Source organism: Neoarius graeffei, chromosome 2, assembly GCF_027579695.1.
Source record: "Neoarius graeffei isolate fNeoGra1 chromosome 2, fNeoGra1.pri, whole genome shotgun sequence".
In the NCBI taxonomy this organism is placed as follows: Eukaryota; Metazoa; Chordata; class Actinopteri; order Siluriformes; family Ariidae; genus Neoarius; species Neoarius graeffei.
The window spans coordinates 89,032,280-89,056,465 of record NC_083570.1 but is presented as its reverse complement, the minus strand read 5'-3'; the positions used below and the strand labels follow the sequence as shown (position 1 = coordinate 89,056,465).

The 24,186-nt window shown below is 41.1% G+C and overlaps 1 protein-coding gene across 5 annotated transcripts in view; it reads left to right on the top strand.

The window, feature by feature from the left end:
- The window catches only part of LOC132882003 (protocadherin alpha-C2-like), a 107,927-nt gene that overhangs the window by 61,009 nt on the left and 22,732 nt on the right, over positions 1–24,186 (top strand). For 4 of the 5 annotated variants that reach the window (XM_060915168.1, XM_060915167.1, XM_060915166.1 and 1 more), the window contains exons 2-3: positions 14,329–14,387; positions 22,809–22,894. In XM_060915168.1, coding sequence (XP_060771151.1) covers positions 14,329–14,387; positions 22,809–22,894 — 145 coding nt within the window. Of the gene's footprint in view, positions 1–8,168; positions 11,081–14,328; positions 14,388–22,808; positions 22,895–24,186 lie in introns of those variants that run through there. The other variant, XM_060915165.1, reaches the window with a different exon arrangement.

Genomic DNA, 24,186 nt, shown 5'->3' with positions numbered 1-24,186 from the left:
TTGGCCTATGATGATTGGACCATAGACAACTGGAGTAAGGTCATCATCTTTGATGAGTCCAATTTTCAGCTTTTCCCATCACCTGGTTGTCTAACGGTTGAACAGAGACCTGGCAAGGCCTACAAGCCACAATGTCTCACACCCCTTGTGAAATTTGGTGGAGGATTGGTGATGATCTGGGGGAAGCTTCAGCAAGGCTGGAATGGGGCAGATTTTTGTTTGTGAAAGACACATGAATCAAGCCATGTACAAGGTTATCCTGGAAGAAAACTTGTTCCTTCTGCTCTGGCAGTGTTCTTCAACTCTGAGGATTAGGTTTTCCAGCAGGACAATGCTCCATGCCACACAGCCAGGTCAATCAGGGTGTGGATGGAGGACCACAAGATCAAGACCCTGTTGTGGCCAGCCCAATCTCCACACCTGAACCCCACTGAAAACCTCTGGAATGTGATCAAGAGGAAGATAGATGGTTATAAGCCATCAAACAAAGCTGAGATGATTGAATTTTTGCACCAGGAGTTGCATAAAGTCACTCAAAAGCAATGTGAAAGACTGGCAGAGAGCATGCCAAGATGCATGAAAGCTGTGATTAAATGTCAGGGTTATTCCACCAAATATTGATTTCTGAACTCATCCCAAGTTCAAACATTAGTATTGTGGTGTTTAAAATTGAATATGATCTTGATTTCTATGCATTATTCAAGGTGTGAAAACTCTTCATCTTTTTTTGTTGTTTTAAGCAGTTATCATTTTGTGCAGTTAAATGCTTTAAGTGACAATATTTTTATGTGGAATTTGGGGGAAATGTTATAGTTGATGAAATGAAACAAAAATGTTCATGTTCCTCAAACATATACCTATAAATAGTAAAACCAGAGAAATTGACAATTTTGCAGTGGTCTCTTGATTTTTTTTTCCAGAGCTGCACACACACACACACACACACACACACACACACACACACACACACACACACACACACACACACACACGATGGGTCCGCCTGTACTGTACTGGGAATGAATGAATGAATTAAAGTCTGTAATTCATTTAACAATCCTTACACCATTTTTGTAGTAGAGCTGTGGTGATGTCATTGCCCTCAGTCCCTGGATTTGAATGATAAATGTGGTGAGGTCATCTCTGGTAGCCGTCAGTAATATAATAAAGGGAAGTAAGGTTCAGTCAATTACAGTCTAGTGGACAGACACAAAAATGACTCACATAGACACAGCGTTGGCTAACTGACAGACCTTCACCCTAATGAATGACTTTTTAAGAGACTCGATTTAGGTGCAGTAATGAGGTGTGTTAATATTTCAAAGGTATGTATTATAAATGCAGAGAGTCAGTTATTCTTACCAACTTTCTGCACTTAAAAGTTGATACTGAACTGTATCCATCCATTCATCCATTTCTTCATTCCCTGGCACATTGGCAGGTTTTCACTCATTCCTACATAAGAATGGTGGTTGGTGAAAACATTTACATAAGCACATGTACATACTTATCCTATCCTATCTCTAATCACGCCTCATTTAGCTTGCTTTGAGTGCAGAGGAGTCCTGAGTATATGGTGTGTGCCAGCGCACATCATTCACTCTATTCCACTTTAGGCATCAGTTTGCTAGATGTATCAGCTTTCTCACTTCCTCCATAATCTGGGATTTTCTTCTTTATGAAATAAAGGGAAACATGACTCCTTGAATCCTGTAGAACCCCAAAGAACATCTGACCACTACTTATTGGTCCACACTGCAGCTTCTGTTTGGCTCAGGCCACGTGGACGTGTGTACGAAGGGCATCTTTTATAACTGAACTTAAATATGACTTCTTCTTCTTCTTCTTCTTCTTCTTCATCCATCCAGTGTGTTCTGGGTTGGGTCCCTTTCCTAGGGTTTCTTGACTAAGTAAGTACAGCCAGCTAGCCACTTCTCTGCTGCGCTGCTTTTACATGCAGAGACAAATTCAGGATTTCAGATTATTGTCTGTAGCTACATGTGTATTTCATAAAGCTTTGTAAATATGTACATTATATAGTAGAAGCGGGGTGGCATGGTGGTGTAGTGGTTAGCGCTGTTGCCTCACAGCAAGAAGGTCCGGGTTTGAGCCCTGTGGCCGGCGAGGGTCTTTCTGTGCGGAGTTTGCATGTTCTCCCCGTGTCTGCGTGGGTTTCCTCCGGGTGCTTTGGTTTCCCCCACAGTCCAAAGACATGCAGTTAGGTTGACGTGGGGCGGCCTTGGGCTGAGGTGCCCTTGAGCAAGGTACCTAACCCCTGACTGCTCCCCGGGTGCTCTGGTGTGGCTGCCCACTGCTCTGAGTGCGTGTGTGTGTGCGCATGTGTTCACTGCTTCAGATGGGTTAAATGCAGAGGATGAATTTCACTGTGCTTGAAGTGTGCATGTGACAAATAAAGGTTTCTTCTTCTTCCCCGTGTCCACGTGGGTTTCCTCCGGGTGCTCTGGTTTCTCCCACAGTCCAAAGACATGCAGGTTAGGTTAACTGGTGACTCTAAATTGACCGTAGGTGTGAATGGTTGTCTGTGTCTATCTGTCAGCCCTGTGATGACCTGGCGACTTGTCCAGGGTGTACCCCGCCTTTCGCCTGTACTCAGCTGGGATAGGCTCCAGCTTGCCTGTGACCCTGTAGAACAGGATAAAGCGCCTAGAGATAATGAGATGAGATATAGTAGAAGCCTGTCATTAAATCATTAACCCCATATACAGTATCTAATCTATCTGCAAATATTAAACAAAAAGTGTGAACATATTTTTACTGTTTATTTCTGACAGAAAAAATTTCTTAGGCATGCACACATGCCACAGAAGCATGAGAGTCCCATATGTCCACATTGCTGAAGGCACCTGTCTAAGTGGGGACTAACAGAGATAAATTAATCTGAAAATTCATAATTAAAAACAATTAGCTGTGAAAACAGATGACGTTGATTCTAACAGGCATAGAAATTAAGATATGCTCATCTCCACTCACACTCACTCACTATCCGTTTTGAGTCAGTTGACACGTCAGACGTGTGTATGACTAGCAGTCTTCAGCAGAGCTCTCCATTCAGCACGGTCTTGAGTTGCCTCCTCTGCGATATTCCATAGCTTCAAGTTAGCATGGACAGATTCTTTCCAGCTTTTTTGAGGTCGGCCACGGTTGTTCGCTCCTTCAACTTCCAAGGTAGTACATCTGTTGATCCAAGAATTACTGCATTGGATGTGTCCAAACCAACGGAGACAATTGCATCTGAGGACAGTGTCAAGGCGACGGAGGTTCAGCATCCACAGAAGAGAAGACTTGCTAATTTGTGTTCCTCTTTTGACACTGCGCATCCATAAAAGCATGGCTCTTTCATTACGCTCAAGCTGTTTTTGGTCATCTCTTCAGAGTGCCCAACATTCAAATTATCACATTCATCTTCAATTAAAAAAAAAATCCTCAGTACCACAATACAATGTGTGTGTGTGTGTGTGTGTGTGTGTGTGTGTGTGTGTGTGTGTGTGTGTGTGTACACTGATGTGTCTGTGTGTGCATGGGTGTGTATTTATGTGGTGACAGATACAGAAGCAACAGTAAAAAGCTTGGTCCTCAAATATTCAGTGATGTGTGTAATCAATGAAATTACAGATGTGTCTTTTTTATTTTCCATCTCAAATTGGTGGAAACAAATGACACATCCTGTTGGGAGAATCTGCTAAATGTCAGATGCAGTGTGGCTTTGAATGGATGCTCTTTCTTCTTTAGCTTAGTTGTCCTGGGTTAATGAAATTCAAATCAGTAATCAGTCTACCTTTCAATACAAATAGCAGGCATAATAATAATAATAATAATAAAATAATAATAATAATAATAATAATAATAATTATTATTATTATTATTATTATTATTATTATTATTATTATTATGAATGATAATAATAATAATAATAATAATAATAAGAATAAGAATAATAATAAGAAGAATAATAAGATATACTCATAATGCTGTACTGTTTTGACAGTTTCACGATGCTTGGTGTTTGTGTGTACCAACTATCCGAACAGCCCACTCCTCACCTGGGCTACAGCACTGAAGTGCAGCTCCAGGGTGAACTTTTGTTCCCTCTTCCACCCGCTTGTTATTTTCTGTCTGAATCACTGCAACAGAGTGTGTTGTGGGCACACTAACTGAGAACTGAGAGAGAAAAGGACTGAAAAAGTGATCTAATTTTGGCTATCCTACCTGAAGACCAATCAACCAACTGGAAGATAGATAGACAGACAGGCAGACAGACAGAAGGAGGAAGAGAGAGAGGGAGGGAGATTCACAGTGTCACTGATAATGACAGTCTAATAAACTTTAATTGGTGCATTAATAGTCAGAGTACATATTTTACTGCTCAGCCCTATAGCATTCCAAGGCACTGTGCCAGGATCAAAGATGGTATATCTGGGTGTTTGGATAGTATAACTGTATCATATAATTTGCAAAACTTTAACTTAAAGAAAACTCTCTAATACAAATATAATGGAATAAATTTGCAGTTTCTATTTGGTAACAATGTTTACTGTCATTGGTATTTGGTTTGGTAAACAAATAAACAAAGTAACCTGTTTAGCACACTTTTCAATATTTATCTCAAAATGCAATAAATATCTGGTGTCCCAACCAGGATATGTCTCTGATTTACACCCAGTGTTCCAGACAAAACCTTGACCAAGATAAAATGGATCCTGAATATAGGTGAATGAATGAAATACTAAATACTGAGGAAACACATGAGAACATTTTGAAGTTGCCAAGTGCATGATCTATCTATCTATCTATCTATCTATCTATCTATCTATCTATCTATCTATCTATCTATCTATCTATCTATCTATCTATCTATCTGTGTGTGTGTGTGTGTACACACACACACAAGGGTATCTCAAACAATTAGAATATTGTGAAAAAGTTCAATATTTTCCATCAGTTATTTTAAAAATTGAAAATGTAGTATATTCTAGACTCATTACACATTAAATAAAATGTTTCAAGCTTTTTTTTCTTGTTGTTTTAATTTTGATAATTATGGCCAACAGCACAAAAATGTACCTCAAAATATTAGAATATTTCGTTTTGAGTTTGAGTAAAACAGTATAAATACTGTGTATCTCTCTGTCTAGTTTAATATACACAACCACAATCATGGGGAAGACTGGTGACTTGATGGTTATCTAGAAGACGATCACTGACAGCCTCCACAAAGAGGGTAAGCCACAGAAGGTCATTGCTGAAAAGGCTGGCTGGAAACAGGGATGACTGCAGCCTTGAGAGGATTGTCAAGGAAAATTGATTCAATAACTTGGGAGAGCTTCACAAGGAGTGGACTGAGGCTGGTGTCAGTGCATCAAGAACCACCACACACAGACATCTTCAGAAAAGGGGCTACAACTATCACATTCCTAATATCAGGCCACTCCTGAACCAGAGACAATGTCAGAAGACTCTTGCCTGGGCTAACAAGATAAAGAACTGGACTGTTGTTCAGTGGTCCAAAGTCCTCTTTTCAGATGAAAGTAAATTTTTGCTTTCCATTTGGAAATCAAGGTCCTAGATTATGGAGGAAGAGTTGAGAGGCACAGAATCCAAGGTGTTTGAAGTCCAATGTGAAGTTTCCACAGTCTTTGATGATTTGGGGTGCCAGTTCATCTGCTGGTGTTGATCCACTGTGTTTTATCAAGTCCAAAGTCAACACAGTTGTCTACCAGGGAATTTTTTCCCTTTAAACCACTCCAGTATAGCTTTAGCAGTATGTTTCAGGTCATTGTCCTGTTGGAATGTGAACCTTCATCCCAGTCTCAAACCTCTGGCTGACTCAAACAGGTTTTCTTCCAGAATTGCCCTGTATTTAGTGCCATCCATTTTTCCTTCAGTCCTGACCAGCTTTCTTGTCCCTGCAAATGAAAAAAAAATTCCCCACAGAATGATGCTGCCACCACCATGCTTCACTGTAGGAATGATGTTCTAAGGGTGATGGGAAGTGTTGGGTTCGTGCCACACATGGCATTTCCCATGATGGCCAAAAAGTTAAATTTTAGTCTCATCTGACCAGAGAGTCTTCTGTGCTTGGGGAGTCTGCCACATGCTGTTGGGCAAACTCCAAACATGTTTTCTTTTTTTTTTTTTTTGCTTTACACAATGGCTTTTTTCTGGCCACTTTTCCATAAAACCCCGCTCTGTGGAGTGTACAGCTTAAAGTGCTCCTATGGACAGATACTCCCATCTCCGTTGTGGATCTTTGCAGCTCCTTCAGGGTTATCTTTGGTGTCTTTGTTGCATCTATGATTAATGCCCTCCTTGCCTGGTCTGTGAGTTTTGGTGGGAAGGTGGCAGCCTTCTCTTGTCAGGTTTGTAGTGATGCCATATTCTTTCCATTTTGCTATAATGGATTTAATGGTGCTTCATGGGATATTCAAAGTTTGGGATATTTTTTATAACCCAATCCTGATCTATACTTCCTCACAACTTTGTCTCTGACCTGTTTGGAGTGCTCCTTGGTTTTCATGTTTCTTGCTTGGTTGTGTTGCAGAATCAGGGTCCTTCCAGAACAGGTTGATTTATACAGACATTGTATGAGAGATCATGTGACACTTTGATTGCACACAGGTGGATCTTAATGATGCAACTGATGAAGTGAATTGGTTGGACCAGCTCTTATTTAGGGGCTTCATACCGAAGGGGGTGAATACTTATGCACACTCCAGAGATCTGTTTTTTTTTTCCATTTTAATTATTGTTTGTGTCATAATAAGCATAAAAAAAATTTGCACCTTTAAAGTGGTAGGCATGGTGTGTAAATCAAATGGTGCTAACCCCTCAAAAAATCCATTTTAATTCCAGCTTGTAATGCGACAAAACAGGACAAACACCAAGGAGGATGAAAACTTTTGCAAGACACTTAGATAGATAGATAGTTAAGCCTAGGTCACAACCGGATGTATGATTTTTTTGGCTGTGCGATTTTTGGCGTTTCCCAAATCGCTGCGTTTTTTTTTGTTCGTGGAGAAAGACGTATGTTAGCCGTAAGTTTGTCTTGCAACATGAAAAAAATGTAAGCGCCCGTAGAGTTTGTTTGACATGACAAAGAACCTTGGCGGCCGGTCTGCGGCCAGTCTATGGCTCGAAAATCAGCACGTCACACGCGCGCCCTCCGTGCGTTTCTTGCACGTAGACCGGCCGTAGGAGCACATACAGCCAGTTGTGACCTAGGCTAGCGATAGATAGACAGACAGACAGACAGACAGACAGACAGACAGATAGATAGATAGATAGATAGATAGATAGATAGATAGATAGATAGATAGATAGATAGATAGATAGATAGATAGATAGATAGATAGATAGATAGATAGATAGATATGCCCCAAGATTCCCCAGCAGATTTGAGCAGTGGCTGGATGGCTCTTTGTAGTCTGTATTGACAGTTATGGCAAGGAAGGCAAATGGAGGACATCTTGCTGGTGACCTGGTTTGCAGCAGCATGTGCACACTTAGCCAGTGCTGCACGTACACAGGTGACACCTCCTACTGCTGGAATAAAGGACGAGAAGGAATGGGATAGAGCATGCTTTCAGAGATGCTGTGACCATAATGTTTGATTATTCGAGATGCCAGTCTGTGAGCCAGGGACAATAGTGAAGAAACAATCATAGGTTTTGTGCTGGTGGTTGGCTCATAAAAAAGGGGCACAAAATATGGCATCATGTGTAATATTGTCAGAAAGATGTATTTTATTCTTCATTATTCTTTAGCATATTCAATCAGAAATGTTCTTTTAAGGAGACTGCTGTATTGGCGGGGGGGGGAATACAAATAACAGCAGTGTAGGCGAGATGTAGCCAAGCATCTCAGCTACACGCACAGAGGACACACAATGGAAAAAGGGCGGCGGCGCTCTCCGTGTGACTGAATTCATCGATGCTTGCGATAGGTATTTATGAAGGCAATGTAAAATGCCTTTAAAAAGATTTTAATAAACGTCGATGCAAATACATTATTTTCTTCTGAAAATATGTAGGGCGCACTTTGTCTTTAAGCGATTGATTACTGTTGTATGTGTGTGTGTGTGTGTGTGTGTATGTGTGATGGAGAGGGTGCAGCTCAGCTCCCCCTCCCCCGCCTGTAGAGTGCAGCGAGCGCAAAGGAGGAGAGAGAAAGAAAGAGAGGGGAGCGGCTGCGGCCAAGTGAGAAGAAACAATAACCAGCCTCGTTGAATTTATTGGGGAAAAATATCGGGTGAGGACAAAGAAGGGACCATGGACGGAGCAGGAAAATGTCCGTTTAACATAGAAGCGGAGAGGAGATTCTGGTCGTCCTACACATAGTCGAGGTAGAACCGACGGCTCTCCCTGATTTTTGATGCCGTGGCAGGAGCAAGCACACGCCAAGCTCGAAAGGCGGAAAACAGTTTTTAATCCGTCTGCAGATGCTGTGCCAGCTTGAGATGGCTGTTGCGGGGCGATGCAGAAGCATAAATGATAGCGTAATTCTTTGCTTTTATTTAGTCGTCGTTTTTGTACTGAGTGGCCTTACAAATGCACAAATTCGCTATAGCATTCCTGAGGAGCTGGAGTCCGGGGCTGTCGTCGGAGATCTCGTTCGAGATTTGGGATTGGATCTTGGAAAGCTTGCGACTCGTCGGATCAGAATAAATTCGGACAACGCGCGGCGATACTTCAACCTTAACCACAAAACCGGTAAGCTGACTGTCAGTGATCGGATCGACCGCGAGACCCTCTGTGAGTTCAGCGGCAGCTGCCTTCTTAGCCTCGAAGTGGTCTTAGAAAATCCATCCGAGACGCACAACGTGGAGGTCGAAATTTTGGATGCAAATGACAATGCGCCGCTTTTCCCCAGAGACGAGTATCAGTTGGAGATCTCGGAGGCGGCTCAGCCTGGCGCAAAGTTTCCCATCGAAGGCGCACAGGACGCTGACGACGCCTCAAATTCCGTTCGCCATTATCGCCTGTCTCCAAACGAGCACCTTGCGCTGGAATCAAACAAACCACCTGCCAGTGGAAAGCACATCGAACTCATTCTGAAAAAACCGTTTGACAGGGAGATGGTACCGTCTCATCAGCTCCTTCTCACTGCTACTGACGGAGGCTCGCCCCCGCGCTCGGGCACCGCGAAAATCAACGTGCGCGTTCTGGACACCAATGACAACGTGCCAAAGTTCGACAGCTCTGTGTACAAAGTAAAATTGCGGGAGAATTCGCCCCTTGGTGCTCTGGTGATTAAACTGAATGCTACAGACCGGGATGAAGGCACAAATGGAGAAGTTTTTTATTCTTTTAGTTCATACACACCTGAAAGGGTTCGACAGATGTTCAGCATGGATTCAGACACTGGAGAGATTCGCGTCAGGAATAACGTCGACTATGAGGAGACCAACAACTATGAAATGTACATTCAGGCTATGGATAGGGGGCATGGAGCAGTAGCAGTGCACTGCAAAGTGGTTGTGGAGGTGCTGGATTTAAATGATAACCCACCTGAGATTGTGCTCTCTACTCTATCCAGTCCAGTGAGGGAGGATGCTCGAGCAGACACTGGGGTGGCCCTGATTAGTGTTAATGACCGTGACTCTGGACAAAACAAACATGTCACCCTAGACATTATTCCTCCTGACCTCCCTTTTAAAATAAAATCTTTTCGAAACCATTACACCATTGTCACAGCTGCCTTCCTGGATAGAGAGGCTGTATCATCATACAATGTCACAATAACAGCAGTTGATGGCGGGACCCCACCACTCTCCTCTTCAATGACTGTTCGTGTCGATGTGGCAGACGTTAACGACAACCCGCCTCGTTTTGAGCAGACATCATACACTGTGTATGTCACTGAGAACAATGCTCCAAGTGCTCCTTTGTGTGTGGTGAAGGCTACAGATCCTGATGCAAATGAGAATGCACGTATCACATACACCGTCCTCAATGACAACAATCATGGGATCTCTGTGGGGTCATACGTGTCCGTCAAACCTGCCACAGGTGAGGTGTATGCCTTGCGCTCTTTTGACTTTGAGAAGCTGCGGGAGTTTCATTTCCAGGTCAAAGCTCAGGACAATGGTGTGCCACCTCTGAGCCGAGTGGCAACAGTTTATGTTTATGTCATGGACTCCAATGACCACACGCCATGGTTTGTCCACCCAGCAGCAAATGTTTCTCACATGGCTGAAACTATCCTCCGGAATGCAGAGGCAGGTGTGCTGGTGACTCGTGTGTTGGCATGGGATGGTGATGCAGGGCAGAATGCTTGGCTACTTTATACACTCGAACACCCCCCTGAGCTTGATCTATTCAAGATGCATGAGCACACAGGTGAGATCCGAACAACACGTCGTGTTGTTGAGGACAATTCCACAGTCTTCAGCCTCATAGTGCGTGTAAAAGATCATGGACAGCCACCACGCTCTGCCACTGCAACCATTAATGTGGCCATCATGGAGCTCCCGCCAAAAGTCACTTTTGACCCAAAACGCATCATTAGACCCAGTGGAACTCTTATTTTTTCCAGTGTTACACTATACCTCATTGTTGCTCTCACTGCCACCACCTTTGTCTTCTTGGTCACTGTTTTTGTCCTCGCCATTGTGCGTTGCCATGCCTACTGCAGCCAGCCAGATGCATGCTCGTGCTCACCCTGCTGTGGTGGATCCAAGAAGAAGGCCTCTAAAGAGGGTGGAGGAAATGGTGGAGGGAGTGGTGGTGGCAGTGGTGGAGCATCAGGTGGAGGTGGTGGAGCTGGAGGAGGTGGTGGTGGAGGAGGAGGAGGAGGAGGAAACCAGCAGCAACAAGCTGTGGCTCTACGAAGGGACCTTAAAGTAGAGCCACACTATATTGAGGTTCGTGGAAATGGATCTCTGACCAAAACCTACTGCTACAAGACCTGCCTAACAGCCACTTCAGGAAGTGACACATTCATGTTTTATAACATGGGACGACCTGTGAGTGGAACCTGGGGCTCAGGGGCTGAGCGATTCTTCACCAGTCAGAGCGGGCAGTTTGTGCGCAGGCTTAGTATGCCGGATGCCACCGCCATACAGGTGTGTGCCACACCCACATTTGTCTGAGAAGGATTGTTTTCTCTGTCAGTGGTCTGTGTGGTATTTGCTTGATGATGTTTTCATTGTCCTTCATGCCATGTGGCCTGTAATTACAGCTACCTCAATTTAAGTACTCAATTTTCTAAAGAAATGATAACAATGGTTATTATATAATATACATGGATGTGTGAATGCTTTTTCTGGTTGTTCAGTATTCGCAAAGTATTTGTGCATTTGTCAGATTAAGCTAGCATTTTTTTTGAGTATTCCTTACATCCTTTAAACATAATTTGTACTCTGTATTCAAGAAAAAGCACTCCCAACCTTCTCATACTTGTGCTTGCTTTCATTTCCTCCCTCCCTCACTTGCTCTTGTTCTCTCTTGCTCTCTCTATTTGCACTGCAGTGCAGTCTTCAGTAGCAGTACAGCTGGGTGTGTTATATTTGGAGGTGAGAAATGAAAGCAACACCCCAGATTCTCTGTTCTCACACTTAACACTTCAAACAGCACTGTTCTAGTCACTTCTGGTCCAACGTCTTAAAGAGAATGTGTGATTAAATAACGATTCATCCTTTAACATGGGCTCTGATCTTATGTTTAGATTACAAATGACTTGATTCGTTGTTGATGATTGATTAACATAAGCTTCTATCATGGTGATAAAACACTCTGTGCTATTTTATTCTGCCATCCACTGTAGCATCAATATTTATGTCTACACAATGCTGCATCATAGTTCATGGTTAGTGTTAGTGATTTGGTCCTTCTTACTCCTTCATACAATCATGCAGATGCTTCCAGGAAATTTACCTGAGCAAGATGTTGTGGCATAAATGTAGCGTTTCAATTTAGAGTAACATTGCACAACATCTGCACAACATCCACATTCAGTAATCAAAAGGTGCATATCATTTTAACTGTCCTGTTATGTATGTTATATTTATTGATTTGGTATTTGCCTCTATAGAAAGCCATGACAAGAACATGGTAGTTGGTAGGAAGAAGCAATTGTTGGTTGATGCCTCTCATTAAATGCCAGTCATGTTTGTTCTCTCTGTATAATTTAGTGGTGCTGATGTGTGGTTCCATGCTGGTACCATTTGATTGGGTCCTTTGCTTTGGAAATAGCAGGGGGAAGTGATGTGATTGGTTGGTGTATGGGGTATATGCGCTGTATCTAGGCGAGGTGTGTCCACTTGGCAGACAGAGAGCATTAGCAAGGGGGAGAACGAGAACAAGGGAGTGAGGGCAAGAAAGATCAGATTGAACCTGAGATCCTGTTTGTTTTTCCTCTCTCTCTCTCTCTCTCTCTCTCTCTCTCTCTCGCTTCACACTACTCATACTAAGATATACATATTTAGTTTTTTCCCTGTATAGGTAAAAATCACCAGTATGAGATGAGGTAGAAAAAAAGATGATAAATATTGGTTTTATTGTATCACTTATATCCTCTGGTCATTTGCACATGTGAAAAGATGATGCAAACTCTCAAAGCTGAAACTGAACGTCTGGGAACTTGTAGCTAATTTCCTGTTAAGTAATATAAAAGCAGGACTTATTTTGTGAGACAGACCCTGTGTCCGAAATCGCTCCCTACTCACTATATAGGACACTGTATAGTGGGGACCCTATTTTGTAGTGCTGTCCGAAACCTTAGTGAGGATTATTTACACCCTATATAGTGCACTCAGAGTATCCCACAATGCATCATGAAAAGTAGTGTACAACTGATGGTCACTAACCAAAGCAATATATCCCATTATGCATTGCGGTCGCGCTGAAAGAAATCAAATTAAAAGTCTCAAATTTGATTTAATAAAAGGCAGCGGCAAAGAAGAAAGTATTCAGCCTTGATTTTAAAAAAAACTGAAAGATGCAGGTACTTTGTATTTATTAATGTGGGAAATACGCTCAGTATAATATGTATTATCACAAAAATACATGCATGTATTTATTATTTTGAAAACCAACCAGCCAACTGATCTGGCACGTTTTAATTGTGCAACAATAATGACGTAAATACCAGCGCGACAGACGAGTGTTCAAAAGCAATTTTTCATTTTACCAATGAGCTCACTATATACAGTAGTCCTCTATATAGTAATTCCCTATATAGGGAATAGGGAGTAGTGAACGAGTAAGTGATTTCAGACACAGGGAGAGTGTGTACAGTGTGGATGGGTGTTATATCAACATCCATTTGCTAAGCGTGCACTGCAGACAGACTTAAATGAGCATATTAGAGTGCTGCTCCTGGCATTGTTTTGCAGTTTGGTGGTTTTGAAAGAGAATGATTTAATAATGTCTGATATCGTAACACTTGTTTGCTTCATGAAACACCATGACAGAAACCATCACATACCTATCACATCTGACACAGAACCTGAGCTGTGTTGATGTGATAGACTCAAAAATGCAATGAGTTCTGTCTCCACATTGTTATGATTGATGTGCAAATAACGTTGAAGAATATACAGACAGGCTTTCCCTGTAACAACATGATTGGATTTCTCTGTTTCTGTGTTAAAGACAGAAAGTCTGGACGAATGTGGAAGCACGGATTCAGTTCTCATTTCCAGATTCATACCTTTTGTAACTGCAAGCTGCTCTTATTATGAGTATAGTCAACACTTTGCTGTCTATCTCTTCATGGATTTATATTTTTTTCTTTGCAAAGAAATCTTTCATACTGCTGATATGACTGATGTTGATGTCCCTGAGGTGTTTCAAAACATAACACATGCTAAGTGATGTATTATTATTATTATTGATATGTTTTTCTTTCTGTGCAACCCAAGCTATATGAAATGGATTGGGTTTTACTGTATTGTTTTCTTCCAAGAGTCTATAACCTTAACATGGTGTGTGTGTGTGTGTGTGTGTGCACAATAACCCTATCCTCTACAGGAAAAGAATGAAGATATCACCGCAAATATAATGTATAACCTCTGTTGTTTTTGCATTTGTAGCTAAGCAGTATCTAACTCTTCTTCTTCTTGTCCTCCTCTTCCTTCTTCTTCTTCTTCTTCTTCTTCTTCTTCTTCTTCTTCTTCTTCTTCTTCTCCTCCTCCTCCTTCTTCTTCTTGTCCTCCTCCTCCTTCTTGTCCTCTTCCTCCTCCTCCTTTCTCTTCTCCTCCTTCTTCTTCTTCTTGTCCTCTTCCTCCTCCTCCTCCTTATTCTTCTTCATGTCCTCCTCCTCCCTGGCTTTTCTTTGTGCTCCTTCACTTTTCCTATATATTTGCTACAGCCCAAGCCTCCCAGTGGAGACTGGAGATATTCAGCTTCTCTCAGAGCAGGAATGCAAAGGTAGGACTATTACAACATTCTTTATTTTGTGCACAGCATGTTAACAAGCCTTTAGAGATCTATAGACACCTTTCGATATCAGTAGCACTAGCCATAACCTCTCTCTCTCTCTCTCTCTGTCTCTCTCCCCAACACCCCAGTCTCTCCATATGTTTCTATATAAATGTCACTGTCTACTGTCTACCTTAAAATAGTAAAAAAAAAGGAAAGAAATATGTGATCAATCATTTTTAAGACAGACCATGACAGTCTGATGTATGACACTACCAATTGCCATTTAGTAAATGTGATATCACATGCGGCGGCATGGTGGTGTAGTGGTTAGCGCTGTCGCCTCACAGCAAGAAGGTCCTGGGTTCGAGCCCCGGGGCCGGCGAGGGCCTTTCTGTGTGGAGTTTGCATGTTCTCCCCGTGTCCGCGTGGGTTTCCTCCGGGTGCTCCGGTTTCCCCCACAGTCCAAAGACATGCAGGTTAGGTTAACTGGTGACTCTAAATTGACCGTAGGTGTGAGTGTGAATGGTTGTCTATGTGTCAGCCCTGTGATGACCTGGCGACTTGTCCAGGGTGTACCCCGCCTTTCGCCCGTAGTCAGCTGGGATAGGCTCCAGCTTGCCTTCGACCCTGTAGAAGGATGAGATATCACATGCAGAGTGGCTTGACAATGTTTTAGTAATGAGTAAATAAATGATAAAAGGCATTTCACCAGAAAATCATCCATTCTAGTGTACCAATGAATAGAATAGAAATAGAATAGAAAGCCTTTATTGTCATTATACAAGTATAATGAGATTTAAAGCTTCACCATAAAGTGCACACATAAATACTAAAATAAACATAGGAAAATATGTACAATAAAACTAATATAAAACTACTACTAAAAAACTATTGACAACTAACTATACATAAACTATACATAAACTTGTGCAAGTCCCTGAAGGAACACAGGTGCATAGCAGTAACAGGGTTGAGAATAAAGTGACTAGCTGCATCAAGTGATAGAGGTAGCATTAGCATGTACAGACGCCTATTTTTAGTATGTAGGCAACTAAAAAACAGATGATCTGACTTGGTATGATAGTGCAATAAGACAGTTTACAGATAGCTATGATAAAAAGAGGTCTATCAGATTACCCACAAGTCAGTGTACAATGTGATAACATGGCTCTCTCAAGCTGAATGAAGGTCACTGTAATAAGCAGAGGGTTGTTATGATAAGATTGTTATCTTACTGAGTGCAAAACATACTTGGATTTCATGTTCACTCATGCCCCTTTTCCACCAAAGCAGTTCCAGGGCTGGTTCGGGGCCAGTGCTTAGTTTGGAACCGGGCTTTCTGTTTCCACTGACAAAGAACTGGCTCTGGAGCCAGAAAAACCGGTTCCAGGCTAGCACCAACTCTCTGCTGGGCCAGAGGAAAGAACCGCTTACGTCGGGGGGGGGGGCGGAGTTGTTAAGACCGACAACAATAACAAGACCGCGAAAGATCGCCATTTTTAAGCGACAAGAAGCAGCAGCTGTACAAACGCGAAGTCATCCATTATTATTATTGTTGTTGTTGCTGCTGCTGCTGCTTCCGTGTTGTTTTTGATTCGATATTCGCACCAAGGTTTATACAAACGTAGCGATGTAACTGACGTATACAACGACGTAACTGACGTATACAGCGACGTAATGACGTGGCTTCCCTTAGCACCGCGAGCTATGGAAAAGCAAACTGGTTCTCAGCTGGCTCGCAAGTTGAATGAGTTGTGAACCAGCACCAGCACTGGCCCCGAACCAGCTCTGGAACTGATTTGGTGGAAAAGGGGTATCAGAAGTGAACAGTACTATAAGGAGCAAAGTACAGCTAAAAAAACCTGGTCTATACTACAGGTCTGTTTCTTTTTCTTTGTCAGAAAAAAAATTGGCCAGTGGCACTGATAGAAGCCAGCAGTACTGTCGTTATTGCTTTGACAGTAAAGGACACTGGTGACAAAAGACTGGGTAGCACTCACGCAGCTGCAAGCACTCAGTATGAACAAGGCCTATTGTGTGTCCATGTGTATAAGATCATGCATATCTCTTGGTATTTAAAATGATGGTATGAATACCTTTGTGGTTGTGATGCAATTTGTGTCAAAACATATGTGTATGAGTCATGTATGGTCCAGGATCTGACATTCATATATGAAGAACACTGCCTTTAACGTAATTACATCAGGGTGAATTGCAAGATCAGTGGACATCAGGGGCGGCACGGTGGTGTAGTGGTTAGTGCTGTTGCCTCACAGCAAGAAGGTCCGGGTTCGAGCCCTGTGGCCGGCAAGGGCCTTTCTGTGCAGAGTTTGCATGTTCTCCCCGTGTCCGCATGGGTTTCCTCCGGGTGCTCCAGTTTCCCCCACAGTCCAAAGACATGCAGGTTAGGTTAACTGGTGACTCTAAATTGACCGTAGGTGTGAATGGTTGTCTGTGTCTATGTGTCAGCCCTGTGATGACCTGGCGACTTGTCCAGGGTGTACCCCGCCTTTCGCCCGTAGTCAGCTGGGATAGGCTCCAGCTTGCCTGTGACCCTGTAGAACAGGATAAAGTGGCTAGAGGTAATGAGATGAGATAAGTGGACATCAGTGTAATCGAACAAATCAGCTTGATTTTTACTGTCCATATTTCATAGACAGAACACAACCTTTATTATTCTATCCACATTCACTGGATATGGCCAATCACACACTCTGATTGGCTACTCTACTACTAGGCTATCAGCTCATATACCATGAGTAGAGAAAAACAAAATGGTGGAGCATGTTGCTGAATTAACCAAGGGTGAAATAAAAACTCTACTCGAAAACAAAACCCCAAAAAATACAAAAAAGAACAACAAAATATGGAATAAAAGTATTTGATGGGAAGAACATATTTTTTTTATTTTTCAAGAATTATTATTATAGCATTTTTCACAATTTGCGTCTGTCATTTCACTGGTTTGTTTACATTCTAAGTGGAAATGATTTTGTCAGACGTTTCGTGTAAATTTTTTATTTATCAAATTTGCAAAAAAATAAAAATAAAAATGCTCTGTTTCTCAAAATCCAGTGAATGTTGATTGAATAAAACAGTTATTCCACTCAATCTCGTCGTACATGGCTTATAGCCGACTTGGTGCTATGCGCCTCGTCGGCTATCAGTTCATGTACAGCTCGATTTAATGGAATAACTTAAATATATCATCCTTCTTTCTACACTCCACTCTGGGTTGATTATATATTTTACATATTCATCCTTTACAGAGCGTTTAGTTAGATTTGGAAGGATTTGTTCTGTTAGCTTTTAAGCAGTGTGAGAGGATTTGTCTGTGTTCTTACAAAATAAAAATAGGAAGATATTTTTTATACAAAGCTTAAATTTCAGAAATGCAAAAGGTGTCATTCAAGGGAATGGCAGACAAAATAGGGTGTAAAAAGGAGCAGAAGATTAGACGACTAAAGTGAGGAAGAGTGGAAAGCATTAAGAAGTGGACAAGGATCATGTTTTTAAATCAGTTCTTACTTATTAATAATGGATAAGTTCATCTTAGTGGCTCATGTTTTAGAGATCTTAAAATGGCCTCCACTAAGACAATTGAAATAGCAGTAAAAGAAATCATACACTGTAAATAATAATAATAATAATAATAATGAGAAGAAGAGGAAGAAGAAGAAGAATTCATTGGTGATTATGAGAAAGACATTTGAAAGGGAGATACGGAGAAACTGTGAGATGTGGGGGTGTTACATAGCAACCATAACTGCCTAACGCATATTTATCAGAAACTGAGAAAGAGAGAAAGCACAACTAAAATGGAGGCCATCGAGTACCCTCCCCTCTCTGTGCATTCTGCAGTCACCCATACATCAGTCTTTTCTATGTACAGCATATCTCTTCACTTGCACCAATAACATTTTGGTTTATTATTTTATATTACATATGCTTGAACCAATATGATCCCACAATTGAAAAGTCATAAGAATATACATAAGATTCAAATTGTTAAATGTTAAATGGATTATCAGATTTATCCTTGCTTAGAAATCCATTCTTCTCCATTGAAATCACTCTTGCATGTTTGAATTTGGCTTATAATGTCAACATGTGATTTATCAGTATGTCTGTATTTAAATTCTCAAAAAGTACATTTTTAAAATGCATCCTGATTTTTTTCCTGTGCTAGGCTGCAGCGCTTGGTTTTACAGAAACAAATCTCAACTGAACTAACCTCATCTGTTTGATAAACTTATCCAACCTCAGTGTTTTTTTTTTCCTGAAATGTAACTTGGCAGGGGAAGGCAGGTTTACAATATTAAAATGGGAACATTTTAAGCCAGTGTTTCCAGCACTGACCATCTGGGTTGCCATCATTAATTTTTCTGATTGAAATGAGGCTCTGTATGGCTTTACTGCATCACTGTGATTGTGAACTCAGAGAGATAATCCATCTTTAGCACACTTCTCTCTTCTCACAGAGACATGCCAGATTATTACTCTGTGGATTACACAGTCATGAAAATGAAAGCATTTCATTTCTTCCTGAAAAATGAAACATTTTACTGTTCATCAATGCTTAATGATCTTGTATTCAGTGTTGTAGTCGAGTCACTAAACCTCGAGTCTGAGTCCAGTCTCGAGTTCCCGGTGTTCAAGTTCAAGTCAAATCCAAGTCATTAAAAAAAATGTGAGTCGAGTCCACTATTGGTCTGAGTCGAGTCCACGACTGATCTCAGTTGAGTCCAACACTCCAACTGCACCATTTGATGGTGGCTGTTTTAGCGCCATTAACATCAGTCTGTTCCTGAACATGACGTATGAACAAGTGAATGTGCTTCTCTTTGTCAGAGAGTGCAAAGTATTCTGTCAGAGTTGGTTGGAAGACGGATGTAAGTGTAGGTGTGTTTATTAATACAAATGAAGACAGGTAAACAATCCAGAATGGCAGGCAAAATCATAAAATGGTGAAACAGGCAATAGGTCGAGCGAGGCACAAACAGGCTATCGTAGACTCGGCAGAATCAAAGACGAGAAACAGGAAATCAGGGATCAGGAAACCAAACAAGGAAATAAGTCTCAGTAATGTATCAGCAACGCAACTCAATACTTCTCAAAGTAAGTGTGTTTTCACAGTTTTTATATAGGTGCGCTGATTGCGCCTTGATCCTGTGCAGGTGTGAATCATTTACGGCGTGCATAAGAGTCTGCTTGGTGCATGTGCTGCCCAGAGCGCGCCCAAGAGTCTATCTGATGCACACGCCAAGGCGTGCAGGTGTGACACTCTGACACAAACTTAGTACAACATTCATGTAGATTTAAATATCTTATGCCAAATTATTATGGCATGTTACAAAAAATAGAGAAAAAAATCAGAGTCCTCGTCTCCAATTTCCGAGCCCTAATGCAGATAATGCATGAGTCCGAGTCCTAGTCTGAGTCATCAGTGCTCAAGTCCAAGTCAAGTCACGAGTCCTTAAAATTAGGGCACAAGTCGGACTCAAGTCCAAGTCCTGGACTCGAGTACTACAAGCCTGCTTGTAGTCATAAACCTTTAACTAAGTATGACTTACATAATTGGTTTTGCTAATCAATCAGAAATACTCCCCATTTATTAGTGCATCTGGCCGACAGGCGATGAGTTTATGCCGTCATGTGTTGTCCGTCATCCGGTGTCGTCCACATTTCACGAAAATCACTTCTTCTCTCCCAGTTCTTCAATGATTTTTATTCTTTTTGGCAGGAAGGGGGGTCTGCCTGGGGTGCATATAGCTTCTACCCAAATTTGCATAATTGCAATTAATAATGAAGATATGGAGTAATTAAGCCCTAATGAGCAGTTTCCACACAAATCACTTCTTCTCCCTCAATTCTTCACTGATTTTGATTCTTTCTGGCATGAAGGTAGGGGTACATAGGGTGCATATAACTTCTACCCAGATTTGCTTAATTACAATTATTAATGAATTTAATAATTTAACAAAAATTGCTTTTTCTCGGTCAGTTCCTCGCCATCTTGGATTCTTTCTGGCAAATAGGTCAGTATAGGGTGTACAGTGGTGCTTGAGAGGTTGTGAACCCTTTAAAATGTTCTATATTTCTGCATAAATATGACCAAAAACATCATCAGATTTTCACACAAGTCCTAAAAGTAGATAAAGAGAACCAAGTTAAACAAATGAGACAAAAATATTATACTTGGTCATTTATTTATTGAGGAAAATGATCTAATATTACATATCTGTGAGTAGCAAAAGTATGTGAACCTTTGTTTTCAGTATCTGGTGGGACCCCGTTGCGCAGCAATCACTGCAACTAAACATATCCGGTAACTGTCAATTAGTCAGACCAGCTTCAACTCTGGGATGTTGGTGGGGTTCCTCACATGAACTGCCTGCTTCAGTTCCTTCCACAACATTTCGATTGGATTAAGGTCAGGACTTTGACTTGGCCATTCCAAAACATTAACTTTATTCTTCTTTAACCATTTTTGGTAGAACGACTTGTGTGCTTAGGGTTGTTGTCTTGCTGCATGACCCACCTTCTCTTGAAATTCAGTTCATGGACAGATGTCCTGACATTTTCCTTTATAATTCGCTGGTATAATTCAGAATTCATTGTTCCATCAATGATGGCAAGCCGTCCTGGCCCAGATGCAGCAAAACAGGCCCAAATGACACTACCACCACCATGTTTCACAGATGGGATAAGGTTCTTATGCTGGAATGCAGTGTTTTCCTTTCTCCAAATATAACACTTCTCATTTAAACCAAAATGTTCTATTTTGTCTCATTTGTCCACAAAACATTTTTCCAATAGCCTTCTGGCTTGTCCACATGATCTTTAGCAAACTGCACACTAGCAGCAATGTTCTTTTTGGAGAGCAGTGGCTTTCTCCTTGCAACCCTGCCATGCACACCATTGTGCATCAGTGTTCTTCTGATGGTGAACTCATAAACATTAACATTAGCCAATGTGAGAGAGGCCTTCAGTTGCTTAGAAGTTACCTTGGGGTCCTTTGTGACCTTGCCAACCATTACACGCCTTGCTCTTGGAGTGATCTTTGTTGGTCGACCACTCCTGAGGAGGGTAACCATGGTCTTGAATTTCCTCCATTTGTATATAATCTGTCTGACTGTGGATTGGTGGAGTCCAAACTCTTTAGAGTTGGTTTTGTAACCTTTTCCAGCCAGATGAGCATCAAAATCGGTTTTTCTGAGGTCCTCAGAAATCTCCTTTGTTTGTGCCATGATACACTTCCACAAACATGTGTTGTGAAGATCAGACTTTGATAGATCCCTGTTCTTTAAATAAAACAGGGTGCCCAATCACACCTGATTGTCATCCCATTGATTGAAAACACCTGACTCTAATTTCACCTTCAAATTAACTGCTAGTCCTAGAGGTTCACATACTTTTGCCACTCACAGATGTGTAATATTGGATCATTTTCCTCAATAAATAAATGATCAAGTATAATATTTTTGTCTCATTTGTTTAACTGGGTTCTCTTTATCTACTTTTAGGACTTGTGTGAAAATCTGATGATGTTTTAGGTCATATTTATGCAGAAGTATAGAAAATTCTAAAGGGTCCACAAAATTTCAAGCACCACTGTATATCGCTTCTGTATATAGCTTGTATATAGTCTATATAGCTTGCAACATTTATTGCACTTTAAATCGTTCCTTCTGGACTAGACAGGGCCGGAGTGAGCTACACTGTCATTGACTGGCTCGTTATTCTCTTGCTCCATTTATACATTTCGCGGTTGATTTCCTGGTTGATTATAAGTCCTGATTCACCAAGCTCTGTGACAAATAAATGTGAGAGTACTGGATGGTATTCCTCAAATCTAGTCTCCCTTCCAGACATGTGGATTCAATGTATATTTAAAAAAAAAAAGCTTCTACCTTATGCTTATACTGTACCTCTATTAGAGCTCCAGACATTCACTCAGACACACATACACTCCGTTCAGCCTTGGTTTAATTTCAGTAATGTTCTCTGCACCCAGAATGAATGCAGTGAGCGAAGACTAAGCAGGCATAAGGTACAATTTAGCTTCTATAAACAGCCCTTACCAAATCTAGCACTGAGGCAGCATCACACGTTCGCACAAGGCAAAATTACATGTGCAAAATAATGACTTTTTTCTTTATAGGTGTAAAGAAATTTGCCTTGCTTTCAAGTACTGCAGTAATGTGCTGAAATAAATAATATTGAGATTATGTTTTCCAAGGGTTTTTCCATTGCTACAACTGTAACTACAAATGCAATTTATTCATTGTGTCATTGTCTTGAAAAATGCCACAATAATGAAGCAAATAATGAAAAGTATTTAATCCAGTCATGCTGGTTAATTAATATGATACAGCATTTCATGTTACATTTTCTTCTCCTGTGTGTGTGTGTTTATGTTTATAGCTCTGTCCATATGGAGGAGTCATCTGTGATGCAGGGGGCTCAGGGTGTTCTCGTCCAGAATTGGCCTACCGTCTCCAGTGCTCCTGGTAAGACATCACCCTGTCTAAATCCTGCTTTATACTTGTTTGCCAGAAGGTGAACCCAGTATGTATTAAGTCCCTTCTAGTGGGTTTCATTCATTTGGTTTGATAGCATGCAATATTGTTAGCATATCGCTCATCCTATGTGTATTACGTCACTCTACCCAGTGGAGAATGAGCGTTGAATATGGTTTACGATATTGCATGGTTGTCAAGACAACATGATGCCACACATTGGAGCTGATGTGAATATTCAATGAAAAAGTTTTCTGCTCTGCATGTGCAGAAACATTTCTTTGTTCGCCGGCGGCTGTTCCATCGAATGTGTATGTATAATAATAATAATAATAATAATAATAATAATAAGTATTGCCAGGCAAAACAAACCTCGCCTGGTAGCACTTATGATGAATATGAAGGAAGATATCGCGACAAAACGATTTTGACCTTTTTGGTGACCTTGACCTTGATTTTGACCTTGTGTGTGAATATACTTGGCCAATAAACATGGTTCTGATTCTCATTCACACATTGTACTGCTCTCAGCCAATCAGAACACATCTGAATGAATATGAAGGAAAATATTGTGAAAAAATGATTTTGACCTTATTGGTGACCTTGACCTTGACCGGATGACCCTCAAAATGTTGGAGGTTCTATTTGAGATCAATGCCCATCTATCCTGAAAGTTTCATGAAGATTGGTCCAGCCATTTTCCTGTAATATCATTAACGAACAAACAAACAAACCCCACTGAAAACAATACCTCGCCCCCTGGTGGACTCCAGCCCAGGCGAGGTAATAATAATAATATTAGCTGGCTTTTTTTTCATTCAGCTAGCATGATATTGAACTCGTCTTCGACTCAATCAATAGCTATCATGCTAGCTGAATGGAATATATCTGATAGACCACTCAGCGCCACCCAATATTATTTAAATATCCCAATTAGCTGCCCTTTTACTTCCTACTATACTACGTTTTAGATTCATGCTCAGAATTATTACTTCATTACTTTCTGTACAGCTTTTATTGTCTATGCTGCACTGACTTTTGATGCTCCCATATATCTTCCCTTCTCTTAAAATACCCAGAATAGCTTTCTTTCACATTTCCCCACTGTTTTTTTTCTCCTGAATTAGTGAAATAGCTCTAAATTGCAGCTGAAAATCACTCTAATGCCAGGAGCTAGCATAATGATGCATCCTAAATGACAGTTGTTTAGAAAGCTGAAATGAATACCCTAAAGTATAATGTAAGTATTCTTAGATTACAGAATGCAGAATACAGAACTGATT